Source organism: Melopsittacus undulatus, chromosome 2 (assembly GCF_012275295.1).
Source record: "Melopsittacus undulatus isolate bMelUnd1 chromosome 2, bMelUnd1.mat.Z, whole genome shotgun sequence".
Classification (NCBI taxonomy): domain Eukaryota; kingdom Metazoa; phylum Chordata; class Aves; order Psittaciformes; family Psittaculidae; genus Melopsittacus; species Melopsittacus undulatus.
Genome location: NC_047528.1, coordinates 64,596,150 through 64,614,705, shown reverse-complemented (window position 1 = coordinate 64,614,705; position 18,556 = coordinate 64,596,150). Strand labels below are relative to the sequence as shown.

At 41.6% G+C, this 18,556-nt stretch overlaps 1 protein-coding gene across 3 annotated transcripts in view; it reads left to right on the top strand.

Annotated features, from left to right (window-relative positions):
* Window positions 1-18,556, top strand: part of NPAS2 (neuronal PAS domain protein 2) — a 113,582-nt gene that overhangs the window by 37,642 nt on the left and 57,384 nt on the right. For all 3 annotated transcript variants that reach the window (XM_034060017.1, XM_034060019.1, XM_034060018.1), the window contains exon 2: window positions 14,758-14,811. In XM_034060017.1, coding sequence (XP_033915908.1) covers window positions 14,780-14,811 — 32 coding nt within the window. In that variant the 5' untranslated portion in view covers window positions 14,758-14,779. The remainder of the gene's footprint in view (window positions 1-14,757; window positions 14,812-18,556) is intronic.

Below are 18,556 nucleotides of genomic sequence, written 5' to 3'. Positions count from 1 at the left end.
CAGTAAAATACATGATAATTAATGGCACAGAAATATGAGTTCAGCTGAAATCCTCCATAAATTAAAAGTATTTCATCTAATAGTAATTTAGAGGATTTTGCAAAGTGCCAGAGCAAGATAACTGTATTTGCAGAGGAAGCAGGATTGAGAGAACTGTCTCCTGGACTGATGCAACTAATGTATCTTTATAGCCATGCGGGTCAGAATTCAGTGGCAATATTACTATCCTTTACATCAGTATTTCCATGAAGAAAGAGAGAGAAAATATATCAGGAAAAACATTATCTCACATTTCACTCCTCACTCTTTATCCAACTGAAAATTTACTGCGTGCTTCAGAGTATAGTGTAAGACTCCTCATTATTTCTCAGGACAATGCCAGTTTTAAAATAGCCCAGAACTAGACAGTGGACCAACTGAATCACAGCTGCAACTGCATTGCAGTTCATTCTGGTAAAATGTTCCTGAGTAATAAAGAGATAAGAGGAAATCTAAGAATGTCAGCCTTTTAATGGCTTTCTGCTCAAGCTTCCCTTGACTAGCATCAGCTTAAACCCTTTTGGTCACCCAAGTGGCAGCCAGATGCCAGTTCCTCATGGCCAACATGTTCATCAGGCTGTGGCTGGTGTAGCTCACGTGCTCCCGAATATCCAGCTCCAATGCATGAGAGGTTATTTAAGGCAACGCACAGCCTCTGACCCAGGCACGGGATCCAGTACGATGATGGGGAGTGGAGATGGTGTGTGCTTCTGCAGGAGGAAGGCATTGGAGTGCCATGGCCCTGGGGGTGGTTCCTTTTGAGGGGAGAGGGTGCTGGCCCAGGGTACCTTCAGCAGGGAAGGAAGCAGGGCAGGGAGAGGCTGCTGCTGCCTGAGGGGAAGAAAGCCCATGACTAGGTTCCCAAAATGCACACCAGCCCTTTCAGCTTCCAGGGGTTGGACCAATATACCTGTTTTTCTAGAGAACAGGTCAGTTAGACATTAATGGAGCAACACGAGAAAGGATGGGTGATACAGACAGACCCCAATGGCACTGTAAAAGTGCTTATTAAAACTTCTGTGCTATTTTTGTAGGAAGTTAGGATAGTGGAGCATTTCACTTTGCTATGGTGTTCCGTTTTGGTTTTTTTTTTCCTGACCCATGTCCTTGAGAGTGAGGTGGTTAGAAAGAGCAAGGTGAGAGTTTCAAAAGGAGCGAGCTAAAAACTTGGAACTGATATTTGGATGAGGATCTCCCTCTTTTTCTCATGCCTATTTGAAAAAGCCCCAGTCTGCTTTAGGGGACTTGAGAGACTCCCTGCTGCAGAGTTTAGGAGGACTGGAACATGTTCAATCATGGTCAGAGAGGATAAAGTGTACTTAATTCTCTGCACTTTAGGTGGTTTACATTGGCACAGGCTGAAAGGTTTAGAGTTCTGAAGTTTACACATTCACAAAGTCTTGGTGTTCAGATTTAACATCATGTACTTTTTTCACTTCAAGTAGGAAACAATAAGAACCAGTAGAAAAGTTTCTCAGGAGCTTGCCTAAAGGAAAGAGGATGAGGGAGGAAAAAGCCACCCGCAGGGAGCCAAATATTTTCCTGTTTAAAAGCAAAAGTCCCCAGACCCAAATACCCCCCAACAGTGTGGCAGTAGGATGAAGTCACTTAAAGTGAAGTGCTATGATACCCATTTTTATACTACCTTTGGCACAGTTTCTATAATTTTATGTCTGTTCTGCAGACACTAAAGTTGCTACAGTTTCTAGAGCCACCCTACAGATTGCTTTAAACACACCAGACAAGGAGCAGCAATAGCATCTCTGTCACCAAACATCCCAGTCAATCCTGTGACAAGAGCCTTCTTCCTGGGGTCCTTAAAACTGCCTTCAGAATCCCCTGTTTTGTGTGGATTTTAGAAGCACTTTTCTCCTCATCTCAATCCATAGCCCTGTGTTTTACCTCTCTCAGCTGCTTCACATCAGGCTGTGAGCCAGAGGACCTGACCCAACCCCAGTCTCAGCTCCCTGCCAACGCTTCTCTTTCTTTTCTCCTCTTTCTTTTTCCTTTTTTTCCCCCCCTACACTGAGCTGCTCTAAACAACCTCTGTTTGGTGACACTGGGTAAATATGTAAACTAGAAGACCTACAGTGAGCTGCACTGATGCTTCACTACTTGCTTAAAGCCAGATCAGATATGCCTACAAGATCTCCAGTCACAGTATTGGCTACAGAATAAATGGGATGTAAAATACCTTATTTTCTGCAGGACAGGACTTCTTTAGACTTGCAGAATTCATGATACATTGAGGGCTCAAGTCCTATTTTTCTATATGTAGTGTTCTAGTAATGGCCATGGCACTCTGAAATAAAATGTGATTCAGCATGAGAGAGATCGAAAATCATGTTAGGGCTTTTTTCCCCTCTCCTACTTTTCACCCTAGCAATTATGAATGATAGGTAACAGTGTGTAACAACTCAGGCCTTTTGGGACATAAACACGCAGTGTGGCTGCGTGAATGTTTGACACAGATGGCGAATAAAATAGGAAGTCATCTTGACTTTCTGACAGCAAATTTTCTTGCAAATGGAAAGGAAAAATGCACATTCAGAATGGAAAGCAGCACCCATCATAGCCAAAAGATGTTTCCCTACCAATACCATTTGGCACAGAAGAGGTATTATTTTGCAGTTCTAAGTCATCCAGTACATAAGCATGAGGTGAATCAGCACATCAGTATTTCACTGTGGTTTTCAGTGTCTCTATTTTTTCCTTTCAAAGTTAATATCTGGCAGAGGCATGATTTGATAGTTTGCTATGGGGCTTTCAATGACTTTTCTGAAATGCCACAGTTGAGTGAACATGCTAAAATTTAAGTGCATTTTACACTCTCTGGAATATATCCTGCATTTAACCTGTGTGCAAGAGAACATTAGCCCGAGACTTTTTTAAATCTCTGTTTCATTTTGGCCAATAGGGAGAGTTTAATGTACAATGTTAAGTAGAAAGATGCTGGTGTATGAATAAAAGATACAAACAAAAGCAGTTATAGTTCTCTCTCTTTTCCCCATTTCATCAGCTTAGACCTAATTTTATGGTAATCAGCCCTCAGTCACTGAAATGCACTATGGACAAAAAGTTGAGTTTTTCAAGTTATTTGCTTTTGTAGGATCCCTAGGAGGATACCTGAATTCTGGAGCCAGATCAGTTTTAATTGATCCTAAATAATCAGATTCAGGACTGACTACAGGTTGAGACTGATTAGTTTAGGCTCTGCATTTAAACTGAACACACAGGCTAAGCTATAAAATTTCTTATCTTAACTATTTCTCAGGATCCCCCTTTTCAAGTCACACCCATCTAAAGGGATGCCTGGGACAGGGTCTGTTCCCAGAGCACCAAGGGAGAGCAAGGCTGGCAGCTTTGCAAGCTCCCATGCAGTACTGCCATGTCATGCAAGGCAGTGGTGTTGCACCACAAAAATAGAATACCTATCAATTACAGTTGAGGAGGCAAAAGCCTCCCTATAAAATTCAGACAAAATCCCCTGCGACTGTTGAAGCCAGCAGCAGAACAAGTGAGACGAGGTGCAGTAAGGACTGATGAATTAGGGCATTTCCCATGCAGGAAGGCGGTATCTCCCTTTAAAGCTGGTCTCCACTGGAGAATGATTATGAAGAGATCTTTCCTGCTTCTGTACATGCTTTGGGTTGGTTTTCTTTTCTTCATGTCTTATTTTTTCAGTTGTGCTGACCCATAAGAGTTATCATTGCCTAAAAAAAAAAAAAGAACAGGAATGTGATGTGCTCAGTACAGTAAAGGTTTGAATTTTTCATCTCTTAACATTTTGTTTTTCAAATCACTGTATTCCCAGTAGCACAGCAAAAATCATTTGCTTTAATGCAATTGCTAATAAAGATGATATCAACACAAACCTCTGTTTGTTCATATGTTGAGCTCGTTGAATAAAGAAGCTTATCATTTATCTGTGTAGAAGCTTTTAATTAGTTTTCTGAATTTACTCCAGAGATTAATGGGCAGATAATATTCAATAGATGCTTTATTGTTTCAATTTCTTTATTGAGATATCTGAATTTGTATGATCTTCCCTCTTTGATCTTTCACTCTCTGTGCTAGTAAACATAAAATTTTTGGCTGTGAAAAGACTCATAAAAATATTCCACTGGTCCATTGCATCTAGGTGGTGGTGGGCGGTTTATAATGTAGGACACAACGGCAAATTCTACTCTATCAGGGATTATAAACTGTGCTCAGAATAGATCGCTTACACTGGTGTCACTTGCTGGCATTTTTCAAGACTTCCAGTAACTGATAGGGAAGGTGCCTTTACTTGCTTGCATACCAGATGAATAATAGTTTGTGAACTTAGGCATTTCTTTTTCATTGAGATTTCTTTTGACCTTTTTCTCCAGCTGCCACCTTTCCCCCTGACCCTGACCGTATAATAGAATCATAGGATGGTTTGGGTTGGAAAGGATCTTAAGAGTATCTAGTTCCAACCCCTCTACCTATTTGCACGGTGCGCACAGTGTTGTCAAAGCCTACACAGGCTTCCCAGGGAAGTGATGGAATCACTGTCCCTGGAAGTGTTCAAAAACTGTGTAGATGAGGCCTTCAGTGACATGGTTTAGTGGTGGTCTTGGCAGTCCTGGAGTAATGGTTGGAGATGATCACCTGAAAGGTGTTTGCCAGCCTAGTTGCTTCTATGATTCTGTGATTCTCTAGGGAGCCAGAGCAGGTGACATTCAACCCTTGGGATGTTCAGAAAAAGGGCTTTAAATCTGAGCTTCAAAGGAAGCAGAAGTGTCAGAGGCATCCCTGATGGTAGCCAATATCCACAGGCAGCTACCAGCCTAGTGCAAGGCCTGTGCCCTCTTGTTGCTAGGAAGAGAAATTGAGCCCAAGCTGCTGAATTAATCTTTGCTTTTCTTCATATCTTGTGCCTTGGGAGAAGGTGCACCTTCAAAGTGCAGATAAAAGGGAATGGAAATCCTAAGCAAACAGTGCATCATTTTTATTAAAAACAGTGCCCTGTGTAAATATAAAGTTCAACATTATGGCTTTGTTGGCCCAGTAGGAGAAGGATTAAAAATGCTCATTAATGGGATTTAAAAGCAGGAGTTCAGTAATATTAGCTACAAAAATATAATTATCGTAATTAAGATTGCAAAGTACTAACGAAGCTCTTTAATAATTATCCTTTTTCCTTAGAGATTAATTTTGTAAAACCTGATTTGAATTTTACATCACACTGGAGAAACTTTATCACTGTAAAAATGGGAGCCACTGGTAGCACTGAGAGGCTGACAAGAGCGGCACTTCACACATAGGTGGGAATGTTCTGGCACTACAGCTGGAGTGTGGCTCAGACTGGGGTAGGAAGGATTCAAGGGCATAAATGTTCGAGATCATGCAAAATACAGGTATAATCTTGGTCTGCTGTGTCTGAACTCTTGGCAGATCTATAGAATCAGACACAAAATTGGGGGACTGCAACTGGAGAGCACTCATCCACAGAAAGCCATGTAGGTTGTGTGTCTCTGGCTTCCCAGTGTCTAGGCTTAGTGGTACCCAGACAAACCCTGATCTGACTGCACCCTCCTGCCATGGTCTTGTCAGAAATAACCCAAAAGCCCTGTAGGTTACATTATTCACCTGCAAGAGAGACAGCAAGCTGTACAGAGCAATAGTCTGTATGGTCTTGCAGGGTCTATAGGCTTGCAGGGTCCCTCCTGAAAAGAGAGATGCAGCAAGTTCTCAAAATTAAATGACAACAAATATCCATTTAAAAATATCTCCCCAAAACAGCTTTTTGTGATTCATCTCCCCAGATGATTAAATATTTAGTTCTGCTGACAGGAATACGATAGTTACCATAAAGCAGAAAATTTAGTGCGGTGTGTGAGTTATAAGCAGATGTGTTATCAAGCTGTTAACACAAAAGTGATGGGATTATTGGTGTTGATATCTGTATTTATTCCTTTATATTGTAAAGGGATTTTTTTTCCTCTCTACAGCAGCAGATTTAGGCCACAGCTTTGCCTCTTGTACTGTGCAGAGAAGTTGTTGCTTCTTGCAGGGTCTCTGCAGGGATGGTCATGTTTCTTCTCCCACCTCCCATATCTAGCCCACACCAGTGGCAGAGCAGCTGAGCCCCCATGGGTGTCACCATGCTGGGATGCACATAAAAATGGAGAAGGTTGAGGAGAGCCCTCATTGCCTGGCTCAAGTCCCGGTCCACTCCTTGGAACTGGATCCACCAATTCTTGCTGATTGAAGAGGAAAGGCAAGGTCCCACCAGGGCTGGGAGAATGCAAGGACACTAAGGAAGGACAATCTTTATCCTCAGGTCCTGCTCAATGGAGAGGAAGCTGCCACATCAGCTTAGGTGCCTAAAACTAGAAGGAAATCTAGTCTTGTGTTTACTTGCTGCCTTTCCTGCTGAAATCTCAGCAGAAAAGAGTGGCTGCTTGTTTCAGCATCTTAACTATGGAGGGAACACCATCGCAGCTGGTATAAATCTACACACTCAAAAACCATGTAGATGAGGCCCTTAATGACATGGTTTAGTGACAGACTTGGCAATCCTGGGATAAAGGTTGGACTTGATGATCTTAAGGTCTTTTCCGACCTACCTGATTCTATGATTCTATGAAATTGTGACATTTAATTTGACAGCACTGTGAAAAAAAATCAGAATTCCTTTCTGGAGTCAGTATTTTTGCTGTTTGCAAAATTATTCCTAGGTCCAGAGCTTTTATAAAGAGTTAAATGGTTAACAAGTAAATGAATGTGGGGGAATGATACAAACCTATGCCAGCTCCTGGACATCTTGCTTTGTACTGCCACTATAGCCTGTTTAATTGGATGGAAGGGATTAAAAGGATCTTGTCAAGACTATTGCTGCCAGAAAAAAAAAAAAGGAGAGTGACTTTGACAATAGTCCCATCGAACAAAACTGATTTTCTGCTTGTGTTGGTGTTTCCCAGGTAGTTCGTGCCAAACAAAACAGCAGTCCTTGAGGTTTTGACAGATAAATCTTTATAGTGTTATACTTGTGTATTCTGACAGTTTGCTTGTGCTGGCTGAGCATTTGACCATCAGAAGATCATAGGTCAGATGTTATATTATTCTACTTATGCAAATATTTGCAGAAGCAAATAAACTTTAACAGATTCTTACAACTGAGAATACTTCATAACTGAGACCATTTCCAAGGGAAGATTTTAGAGCTCATACTTGCAAAATAAACTTTGCAGCTCTACCTCCACATTTCGGCCTGGATTTTTGCGAAGATACACATATGTGAGGAAATTCTTATAGCAGTATAGAGTTAAGCACGTGTTAAAGTATTTGTACGTTTGGGGCATCTGATACAATGAGGATCAAAGTTTTATAAATACCTAAAACAGATTAAGAACATGAGAAGTAAAGAGAGAAGAATAACAGGTTTTGCAGTTATGGGCCATTCTTATGGGAGTAATTTTTCTTTTTCTTCTTTTGTTAATTCTGTCATAAAGTGAACATATTTTTTTTTTGAGTTAACATCTAAAAGTTACATGACAGACATACAATGTTAAGATGTATATCTTGCATTCTTTTCTCTTAGATGGCAAGTTTATAAAGCAGGAGGGATGTCACTGTAGGGGAGAATGCACAGGCTATGTGTATCACAGAAGAGCAAAAGCGTAATAAAATAGATTTCAGTAACATATATAACAACTAGTTTAGGGGACTGATATGCATAGGAGCATGTGTGTTGCCAGTGGAAGCCAGCTCAGCAGATCCAGAATCAAAGGACAGTTCAGATTGGAAAGAATCTCCGAAGATTTCCAGTCCACCCTCCTGCTCAAAGCAGGGCCAGCTCTGAGGTCAAACCAGGCTGCTCAGGGCTTTGCCCAGTCAGGTCTTTCAAGCCTCCAAGGATGGGAATGTCATAGGATGGAGAAACGTTTCCTACCTCTATTTTCAGCTTACGCCCAGTATTTCTCAGTCTCCCATCCTGCACCACCATGAAGAGTCAGCACTGGCACCTCACTGACCCCTTATAGGCAATAGAGGGACTGTTAGGTGTCCCCAGTGCCATGTCTTGTTCAAACTGAACCAGCCCAGATACCCCAGGCCCTCCTCATGAGGCAAGTGCACCAAGCTGGACCATAATGAAGGCTCTTTGCTTCTTCCAGTTAATCTATATCTTTTCTGTGCTGGGGGGGGAGCAAGTCTGGACACAATACACAGGATGTGGTCTAACAAGTGTTGAGTCAAGGGGCATAATCCCTTCCCTTGATCAGGCTGTGCTCCTGTCCGTGGTGCTGTTGGCCATCTTCATCACCACAGCACACCACTGGCTCCTTTTCATTGCCTTTGACATGCCCTGCAAGTGTCAACTTTCAGTGAGCTTTGGCTTTCCTGCCACCATCCCTACACACTCAATAAAGCCAATACAGAAAGACAGTACCTCCAGCGGATGATTTACCATCCCTTGCTGCTTTGCTCATGCATAAGTTTTGACAAGTATTTGGCTGTGCACAAACTAGTAATGACTAAGTCTTTAGCTGCCCCATGCCTCAGTTTCCCCATTGAAATGCACTCATTAACTCCAGCACACTGGCCAGGCTTTGCAAACCCCCTTCTTCTACAGATGGCACATGTTGTCATGTAGGGATGCAGTGGTCTGAGCGACCTCATGTGCCCCATGACAAGCCCAAGTGCTTTGTCTCCATGGCTCATACAGAAGGCGAGAGGGCTGTCAGCAGACCACTGCAGTCACATCCTCCTCTGTTCATCGCACGCAGCAATGTTACCAAACTGACCTACTTTCCCCATCCACCCACGGAAGGCTAATCCTGTTTAGCATTGCTGGAAGGGGACGGGCACGCAGAGAAGTGCTCCGAGTTATACAGATGGCAGTCTTTGCTGATTAATGTTAGTTTAATTTGTTTGCCTTTCTGTTTCCAGCCGTGCAAGGGGAGAGCAGAGCAGCACTTGGAACACAGGGATTCACTCAGCCTGTTCACTGAAGTCTGAATGACTTTAGTCATTCCATAATAATAGTAATAACAATAACAACAACAAGAAGGAAGATAATGAGCATGTATAGACTGATCTGCATGAGAGATCCCTAGCATCGCACAAACTTTACATGTTGCTCACAAACTACAGATAAATGACGCCTCTCCCTTATCCTGGCCAAGCTCCAGCATGGAGCTGCTGACGTCGCTCCTGACTTACACTGATGCGAATTACACCACATCTGTAGAGCATTTGTAGGCTGCACACCCTAAAAAACAGCCGACACCAGAGTTAGAGGAGGCAGCTAATAGCACACAGTAGGAGATGCAAGGTTTCTGATATGCAGAAAACAATACCTCTTCCCACTGAATAGAAATACTGTAAAGAATAAAACCTGAATATGCTGTGAGCCTTTACTTCTCTTGATCATGATCTTATAATACTCAGCTGCATTACCTGTGAGCATCTTCCTGCCGTCCCTTGTTCAGAAGAATGGAGCATTAATTTATGCCAAATTCCATAATTTTCATTGTCTGCATTTGGATTATGTTTTAATATCTGTTTTGCTTTAAGCCCACTACCATCTAAAGATTCATTGTACACACATGTATGAAACATGGAGAAGCCCATAAGGTTCACAAAGTCCACTATTTTCTCAAAAAGTTTTTTTTTTTTGGAAACCTCTAACAACCTTTTATGTAGTTTAACAAAAGGCTGTAGTCTACTGAATGCAGGAAGACAAAGCTGCACACTGACAAAAATAGTCTAAAGCTGGACACTTACCATGTTACTGCATTTTTCCTTTACTTGTTAAAACTGTAATTCCCACAATAATTGCAGCATTACATGACCCATGGTAACTGCAGACCGTCATTCTCCCACTGAAAACTCACAGTCCCTTCTCAAACAGCAATGTGTATCATCAGGAATGTGATTTTTTTAGTAGCTTTTCTTAAGATTTCTTAAGGCTACTCTGTTTACTTTTTGATAAATCAATTTTGATTGCTAAAGGTAGGATTGCATTGCATTTAGATATGGACTCCAATGTCTTCTTGTAACAGTTCATAGGTTTACACCTGAAAAATAAGGATAAACAAGTGCAGTCCATTTGATGTACCTGTTAATCTTTTGATTTATTCTGATTTGTGCTTCTACAAATCCTTCATGTCATAGCCCTCTCCACATCACAGAAATGTGGACTAATGCATTTAAAGTGATCAGATGGTCACTTCTTGCCTGTCACTCTGGGACCTCTTCTGCCACTTACCATTTGCTAATCTTTTTGTTTGTCCCAGAAAGGCTTGGAAGGGAAATATTTTACTTGTTAGTGTGTTTTACTTCATTCCAGAGCTCTGCCCTTACTGAGAAGAAGAGTGTAGAGCTGCTAGCACCAAGCTAAGAGTGGTGCAATGTGAGCACATGCCCATCTAAGCCAGCTGTGGAGCACTCATGGGACAGCACCATTGTCCAACCACAGTGCCCAGAGATGGCACTGGAAGTTGAATGATGTATCTGGAAGGCACAGGAACATGTTCCCCCTCCACTCTGTTGCTCTTTTTCTTCCCTCTTCACAAAGATAACATTTGTTGGGAAAGGTCTGCCTAGAGGCCAGAAGGTAGTCCAAGATGTTTCTTCCCAGTGTCCCAATTTTCCCTGCAACCCTTGCCTGTCCCGTTTCTGTGAGAGGATTGTTCACCAAGTCCAATATCATAATCTCTTCTTTGGCTGGTGGTATTATATTAACATTCTGAGTGGTCTGAGGGTGAGGTCCAAGAGAGGGCTCAGGTATATCTGCAGTGAATGGAAAGCAGCACCCCTCTCCTCAGGGCTGGGCATGCCCTGTACAAGACAAGTTGGTGAATACTCCAAGCAGACCCATGGGGTGGTAGATACAGACACCCCACGATGCTGGAGATGGAAAGGGAGGAAAAGCCCAGTCTTTCCCCCACAGCTGCCCAACACAGGGCTAGAAGAGAACAAGCACTGCAATTTCTCATCAGGCTTCCCCAGACGCATATCAGGACCTCTAAAAACAATTTGTCTCTGATTTAATGCAGCTGTGTTAAACGAATATGATTAAAAATTCTTGTTAAATGTCAGGTTGATTTGTAGGAACTGAGATTAGCTGACCTCAGCTCGGTGGGAAATCAACAACTGATTACTTACATTTGAGTGTCAGTCATTTTATAGCATATCCTTATGAGCAGTAGGGCAGGAAGGATTGAAACCAACCTCACCCACACAAAAAAGTAGTAGTTTAATTTCGTAATGAAACATTTCCAGTGCAGGATAAGGTGATCAGTGCCAGATGAATTTTATAGTGCAAGCTTTGTGTCCACTGAGAATAGACTGTATCAAAATAAACATGTGCAATCTTTCTTCTGTGGAGTCCATGGAACAAGTTGGCACTCTGCCTGAATTACTTCTTTCCCAAGCAACTATTCACTGTATGAATGAATGTGGGAGGGATGTTTGTGCTATTCTCCATCTGATAACTAAGCCACAGCTATAGATCTAAGTTTTAGCCAGTCTTCTGTTTCCATAATGTCACTCTTCTCTGCCTGTAGGTATGTGTCTTTCTGTGTGTCTGTCCAAGTACCACCCTGACAGTAGTACTTGAGCTTTCTCCTCCTTATTTCAGGTGGTTCCCATCTTTTCAAGTAATGGCATCTTCGGTGGTTGCTGATAATGATATTAATGAACTCCAAGCGTAACTTGGAGCTGTTAAGTACTCTGTTGGCAGGAGTTACATCATGTGGTGGTGTTACCTTTAGGTTTCCAAACTGTTTTCATTAGGATGAAAGAACTGTTCAAATTTTGATAAATCCTTGTGACACCAGGAGTTTTTTACGTTACCTCTTTGCAGGGAAAGGTGGCACAGAGCCACAATGTTTACTGCCTGCCTCCATCATCGCAACAAGCCAGAACTGCCTCAGAAACCAGGCACTGATAGGAATGAGAGAGTAGATTTCCAGTTTGCTATCTGGGACCTTCCCAGCTGAGGGAGGATAACACAAAGCAAGCAGGTTGCTCTAAGCACATGCCTAAGCTCCATGCCATGGAGTTCTCTTCAAGATATAAGCCAGCATCTGGTGTGGCTCAGGAGAGGGATGAAAATACTGTTTCATAGCAGTTGTGTACTCTGCCATATCTATTTTATTTATTTTAATTTCATATGATACATATGTACTGGCAAAAGCTGTTAGCAATGCTTACGAAGCTCTGGAGATGTTGCCCTGTGAGCAAACAGAAGTGAAATGACAATTAGGTATTGTCTAACACTAGCAACAGCACAGCAGGTCCGGAATTTCATGTCAGTCAGTGAGAAACCTTGTTTACTGGAAGCTGGCCATGGATTGCTTTACAGATGTAGCCAAATCCTTGGCAGAACAGACCAGTTAGACCTGTTGTTCTCTTGTAAGGGTAGAGGCTTCCCAACCATGTAATTCTTTGATGGCTTATAGGGTACAGCTCTAGAAAGCCCCTTTCCATTAGGTACATTGTACTTGTGCAAAACAGCTGATCCTGACTGCTCCATCTATCCCCATCCTTCATCAGATCCATCCAGAGGTCTCATCCCCATATTCCTGCTTTCTAGTTGGAATTTGTTACAACCAGAGGAGGCCTTGGTGCAGCAGAGGAAGAACTTCAGGGATTCAGAGAAAGCATCTTCTGCTGACACTGCCCCATTTTGCTTGTCATACCCTAGATTCAACGAGGGTGCAGGTAACAGAGCATTTTGAGCAAAGGTCTAGTAAAGAAATACAGCAAAATCCTAAATGCTAACCCTTGCCCTTGTTAACTGGTGCCTTCTTTGTTCTTGGATAATGCAGGTGGACATTTTCATTGCAATAATGACCAAATAACAAGAAAAACCACTGAACGTTATCTCTACATTTTAGCCTGAATCATTTGAAAACAGACTTGCTGGACTAGCAGTCTGATTCTGCGATTGGGCAAATAACCACTGAAGTGTTTGTGAAACACTGGTGAATAAATTTTAACTGGGTCTATAAATCTTCTTAGTCTAAAATGTGAAGAGTGATATATGGCTCACTTGGCTGTTTTGCAAGGCCAAATAAATATCTGAAAAAAACATTTAAAAATTACATGGCATTATTCATTTTATTCTGTATGGTAGAACTCAGCAACTTAAATTTGCCAGTTATGACTAAAAAAGCCAGTCCCTCGGCTTTCATATTTCCTCAATCAATGAACTGAATGCCATGAGGCATTATCTTTACCCTCCAATCAGTGACCTGTGGCTATAATTCCTCATTCCTCTTATATTTGATAAACATTACAGGGTAGTTTCATGTTCTTAGCTAACTGTTGAGTAATGAGCAGGTGGAATATTACTGTAGGAGAAGTAGTAGCAGAAAGACAGAATTTACCCACTGCTCTTACTATCAATAACTTTGCATTCCTGTTTTTTCATAAAATGTTCTTTAAACAAGCCTATTTATGTGTGACTCATATGTGGAAAACACCATGGGCTTAAATAATGCCTAGCAATTAACTTCCCTTCTCTCCCCCTCCAATTTTATTCATGTCATATTTGTTAAGAACTCATTAAATGAGAAACATTGATTTTTGAAAGCGAGCATTATCATTGCCTGTCATTACACTGCTGCTTTGAAAATGACACATTGACAATCCAGGGTTTGTAGCAGTATTGTGCTGATGGTTTGGAAAATATTTGTGTGGGATGCAGCACCACAAGGCTTTTGTGCCTGACATGGGCATGAGGTGCCCTGAGAGGCTGCAGCAGCGCAGGGATTCCTCCTTGGGCTGAAGTGCTTACAGCTCAAGCATTGCTTTTCATAAGGCCATGGAGCAAAGGAGGGTGGGCAGTGATCTGGCAACAAGTGTTTCTGAGGATCTCAGCCTTTAGCTGGGCTGCTCTTGTGTTTTCCCCTTTGCTTTGCCCACACAAGTTTACTCAATTACCCCCTTTTATTGTGCAGCTGTATGAACACATCTTGTACTCAGAATACTTTCTCCTCCCAGCTCAAAGTGCTATTGGAGCAATTGGACTATAGACCTTATGTCAGGTCACAACATGTTGGTGAAGATCAGCAAAAAGAGTGACAGGGATGGCGCAGTCCCCATGCTCAGTGTGGCACTGCCAGGCAGATGATTTGTCTGAGCTATGGGGAGGGGTTTTTCACAGTGCGGCTTAGGCACTGGGATTTATGAGAACACTTTGAATTTGGGGTGTAATTCAGTAGGGTTACTACTGTCTCTTTTGGCTTTGGGTCAGGACCCACAGAGGAGGACAAAGATCATGCCAGTAGGAAGCCCCACCTGAGAAGTCAAAGGCATTGGTGATGCCAGCTAATGCACTGGGGGTGGCTTTGAGGCAAATGGGGGGCACTGAAAATGCCTTCCCAACTTGGCAGACCCCAGGGCTTATCCAGCCTGCAAGTTTGCAGAGGGTAACCTCCACATGAAAAAATTCCCTCAAGAAGTGGCTGTTTTTGTACTGTGCTGGCGCACCATGTTGTGCCTGGGAGCCTTGATCTCTGGCTGGAGCCCCTAAGGCTAGCATGACGCTCAGAACTAACATTATCCACAACGGATGTTTCCTAAAATCAAGGACTGTGGCATAAAGCACTGCTGACACATTTATCTGACCTGAATATCATCGCTCTTATTAAAATGAAATAGAGCAACTCTGAGATTAACCTGCAAGTAGAGCTAACAAAATGACAATTCATAATGATTCTCGCATTCCTTCTACAGAAAAAACTGCTTAGACAATCTAATGGATGAAGATGAGAAAGACAGGGCAAAGAGGTGAGCATTTTTTCTTTTATAACTCTCTGTTTAACTTGTGATGAGCTTGATACTGTTTGTTGCTGCAGAAGCTGTTTTATCCATGATCAATTAATCAAAAAATACAGCCAAGCACCACTTGAAAAACTGCCATGTCACAGATTCCTATTCTTGGCTACCCTTTAAGAAGAAAATAACGTAGCGATGTTTTCTGTGGAAAATGTCAAAAAAGCATTGATCATTTTCTTCACATTACTGCACAACATGAGAACCAAAGAACCAACAATGTACTCCTGCCACTATAATACATCATCTGAGCTTCCTGAGTGTATAAAAAACATGGGGTTTTACAGAGTACAGTTTGCAAAAGATAAAGAACTAAAAAATTCTTAGAGTGGCCCTTTATTCATCAATGCCTATCTCACAGTGATAAAAACACCCAGAAGTTACCTTCAGAGAAAAGAAAGACCACAGAAAGTGCTTGTGACAGGCCTAAGTAGGCACAAAACTTCAGTCACATACATTCTTCACTCCATCATCAAGTCCCAGTTGGCAGGAAATTGTTGTAAACACTTAGTGAGGAGGGAAAAGGTGTGTTTCAAGGCAGAAGACCCATGGCAGTAAAACTAATAACTGTCAGATCTGACTGGCATCTGCAGAAAAGCTATTTGGAAGCATTTGAGGTGGTTATTTTTCTGGATGTGTTATCAATACCACAGTTTAATTGCTTTAGAGGGAGCCATGGGTTGCACACCTCTTCCCCCTTGGTTCCCCTCTAATGAGAGTATTGCCAGTCCAGGCACAACTAGTTGATCCAGTTTCATCTCTTTTGATTCCAACACTGCTTCTTTCCTCCCTGCAGCGTTTTCTCCCCAATATAGGTCAGCACAGGCTGCAGCCAAGCTCAACTGTTTCCCTTTGCTTCCTCCTCTTAATGTGCGCATGCTCAGGCTGCAGAAGGCCTGCCTTTGCTATCAGGAGCAAAGTGCCAACCCAACTGCCTCCCTTTAGGCTTGCAAGGGATGCCCACTGAGGCCAGGGCAAAGAGATGGCTCTTCCAAGCATCTCCGTGCTCATCCTGCAGCACAGCAGGAGGTGTCACCCTTCCCCAGAGCCCCAGGGTCAGGGAAGGGGGAAGAAGGGGAAGGAAGCCCACCATAGATCATTGTTTCATATTCTTAAGGCCTGATTATCTTCAACATATCTGTGTGTTGTGGTTTTTTTTTTAAATGCATTAAATGAATCCATATAGGAAAAAATAGGCTCACACATATCCTCACTATCAACAATTGTCATCGCCATCTGGTATGGTTTTCATGCCATTTGTTCCTGGAGGGAATTTTTGTCGTACCCTGCGGCAGGACTCTATCAAGGTGGATAAAAAGTGATAACTTTGAAAATGAGAAAAGGAAATTGCTTCTTTAAATTGTAATTAAGTACATTTTGATTCTTATAAATAAGGCTGAATTTGAAATTAAGTTTGAAACCATGAGAGACTTCACAAAGGTCTAAGCTTATACTAAAATCGCTCACATTTATTTAAAAGGTACAGGTTTCCTTCCAGAGCTTTAAAGAGAGTTAGACTTGGGAGAAGCCATTTGCTGAGCATCTTGCTGTTGTGTCTTGAAAACTCAGGACTCTCATCTGTCCTGTGCCTCAGGGGAAATGCTTTCTTTGTTTTCTTCTATTTGGTATAAGGACTGGGTCCCTCAGTGTTGCGAAACATAAGAAGAAATAGAAAAGCTAAGAAAATTGTTCTTTTCTTTCATTTTCTGTGTTAAAAGTAGGTGAGATTGGGATTTTCTAGATCTAACTCTTAAGGGATGGACCAGAAGCTGGGTTTCTTAGGTTAGACACACACACATACACCCCCCCATTTTACTATCTGCTGCAATTTATTAGGCACATACAGGTTGTATTATACAGAAATTAGAAGAGGATCCATCTTCTCCCAAGGAGAGGCACCTGTGCTCCCAGCCCTTTGCTAAGTGTTTAGTATTTGGCCAAGACATAGAGCTCTTCCTCTGGGAGAGTGGTTATTTTGAGCCCCATTCTGCATCAGCTGATTCCCTAAGGTACAACTTCACTCCAAAGCCGCAAGGACTAAAATGTGGATATGATGACACCACACTTATGGGGACTGAAAACCTCTTTGAGGTCTTCTGATCCTCTGGAGATCTGAAACCATAATTTCATTTTCAATTCTTTGATCCTAGATGAGGTTTATTTTGGTCTATGGATTTATTTTTTTTTAAATTTGCTTTTATTTTAGTTTAATTTAGTAGTTTTTGTTGGGTTTTTTTTTTTGCAATTCATTGTATTCAAAATTCCAACCAAAACTAGCTTGAAGTGAGCCATGAGAAAGCACTTAAACAAACAAGACCACTTGCCTTTTTCCACTCCATGAAGAGTAAATCTAAGAATAAAGGTATGTGGTACAATTACTTCCTTTGTTGCATATACAGCATATCCCACTGGGCAGCAAAAAGAAATATGAAATTTAGTGTAAAGTCGTATTTCATTGCTAATCACCAAGATGTAATGACCGCTAGTCAGCAGGTATCAGTGTCTCTTTAAAATGACAAGCAGCAAATATATAAGAGAATAAAAAGGCCTGTTTATAACACATGTTAAAATTGATGATTTTGACCATTCCGATTTCAGGCTGTCCTGGATTGCCTTTAGCTGTATTCACTAAAAAGCCACATTTTACTCATACCATGCCTCTTTCTTCCCCTTGGATATGCTGTTTGGTTTTGTTGTTTTTTTCTTGGAGTAATGAAGAGGGAGCAGAACTGGGACAAATAGTATGGAATTAAGACAGGGACTGTTTTGGCTTACTGTAAATTATGTGCCCTAGCAGGCATATTATTTCCAAGCCTAGGAAATAATCTTCCAAGGGAAGTGATGAAAACTGCATTATTTAACACATTTACAACTGGACTGAACAAAGCATTTACAATTGTTCAGGGATAGTTTTTCTCCCTTTTTTCCCCCCATTTTTCCTTTTTTTTTCCTTTTAAAGATTTTACTGCGATCATCAATTCAGATTTTGGTAGTGTTGTTTCCACTAGAGGAGTTTTTATGTTTCCTTTGTGAATAAAATGTCAAGTGTTAAAAATAGTTACTTTATATTTTAGAAAAAACAACTTTCCCTATAGATGGTTGGTGTTTTATTTTCAGGGCAGGAGATCAAGACCCTTTAAGCTTAAAATGAACTGAGGATTGAATTATGAGGAAGTAAAATGTTGGCGTTCTTAACATCCCCTTGAACTGTACAGAAATAGGATAAGGCTGGAGCTTTTCACATCTTGTTCTGACAGCCTTTTGCACTGTAATAAGAACAGGCTGAAATCAGTCAGGCGGTATCCACCCAATCTCTTGTGCTCAAAGCTGTGAAATAATCAAGTGTTGGCTTCTATCCAATGTATCTCCAAGTGTGTTCAGGGTTGAGAGCAAGACAAACAAAAATTACCCCTCTGTCAGTAGTAACATCCAGAAGCCTCTGCAGTGATTTCTCTGCTAGAGTTTATTGCTGTCCTGGTCCTTGGAGGGGATGTAAATGCTGGGCGAAATTCTTCTTTGATTTTCAGCAGCATGCATCTAGAGCTTATGAGGAATGGCAGAGTTAGCTGGGACTAAGAAACTCAGAGTGAGAACTGGCCTCTTGGCTTTTCTTTCCTCTCTACATGTAACCAGATTTTCAGATCTTTATGTAATTAACAAAGCAAATCTTGTTTGCTTGAGGACCTTTCAGAAGAACAAA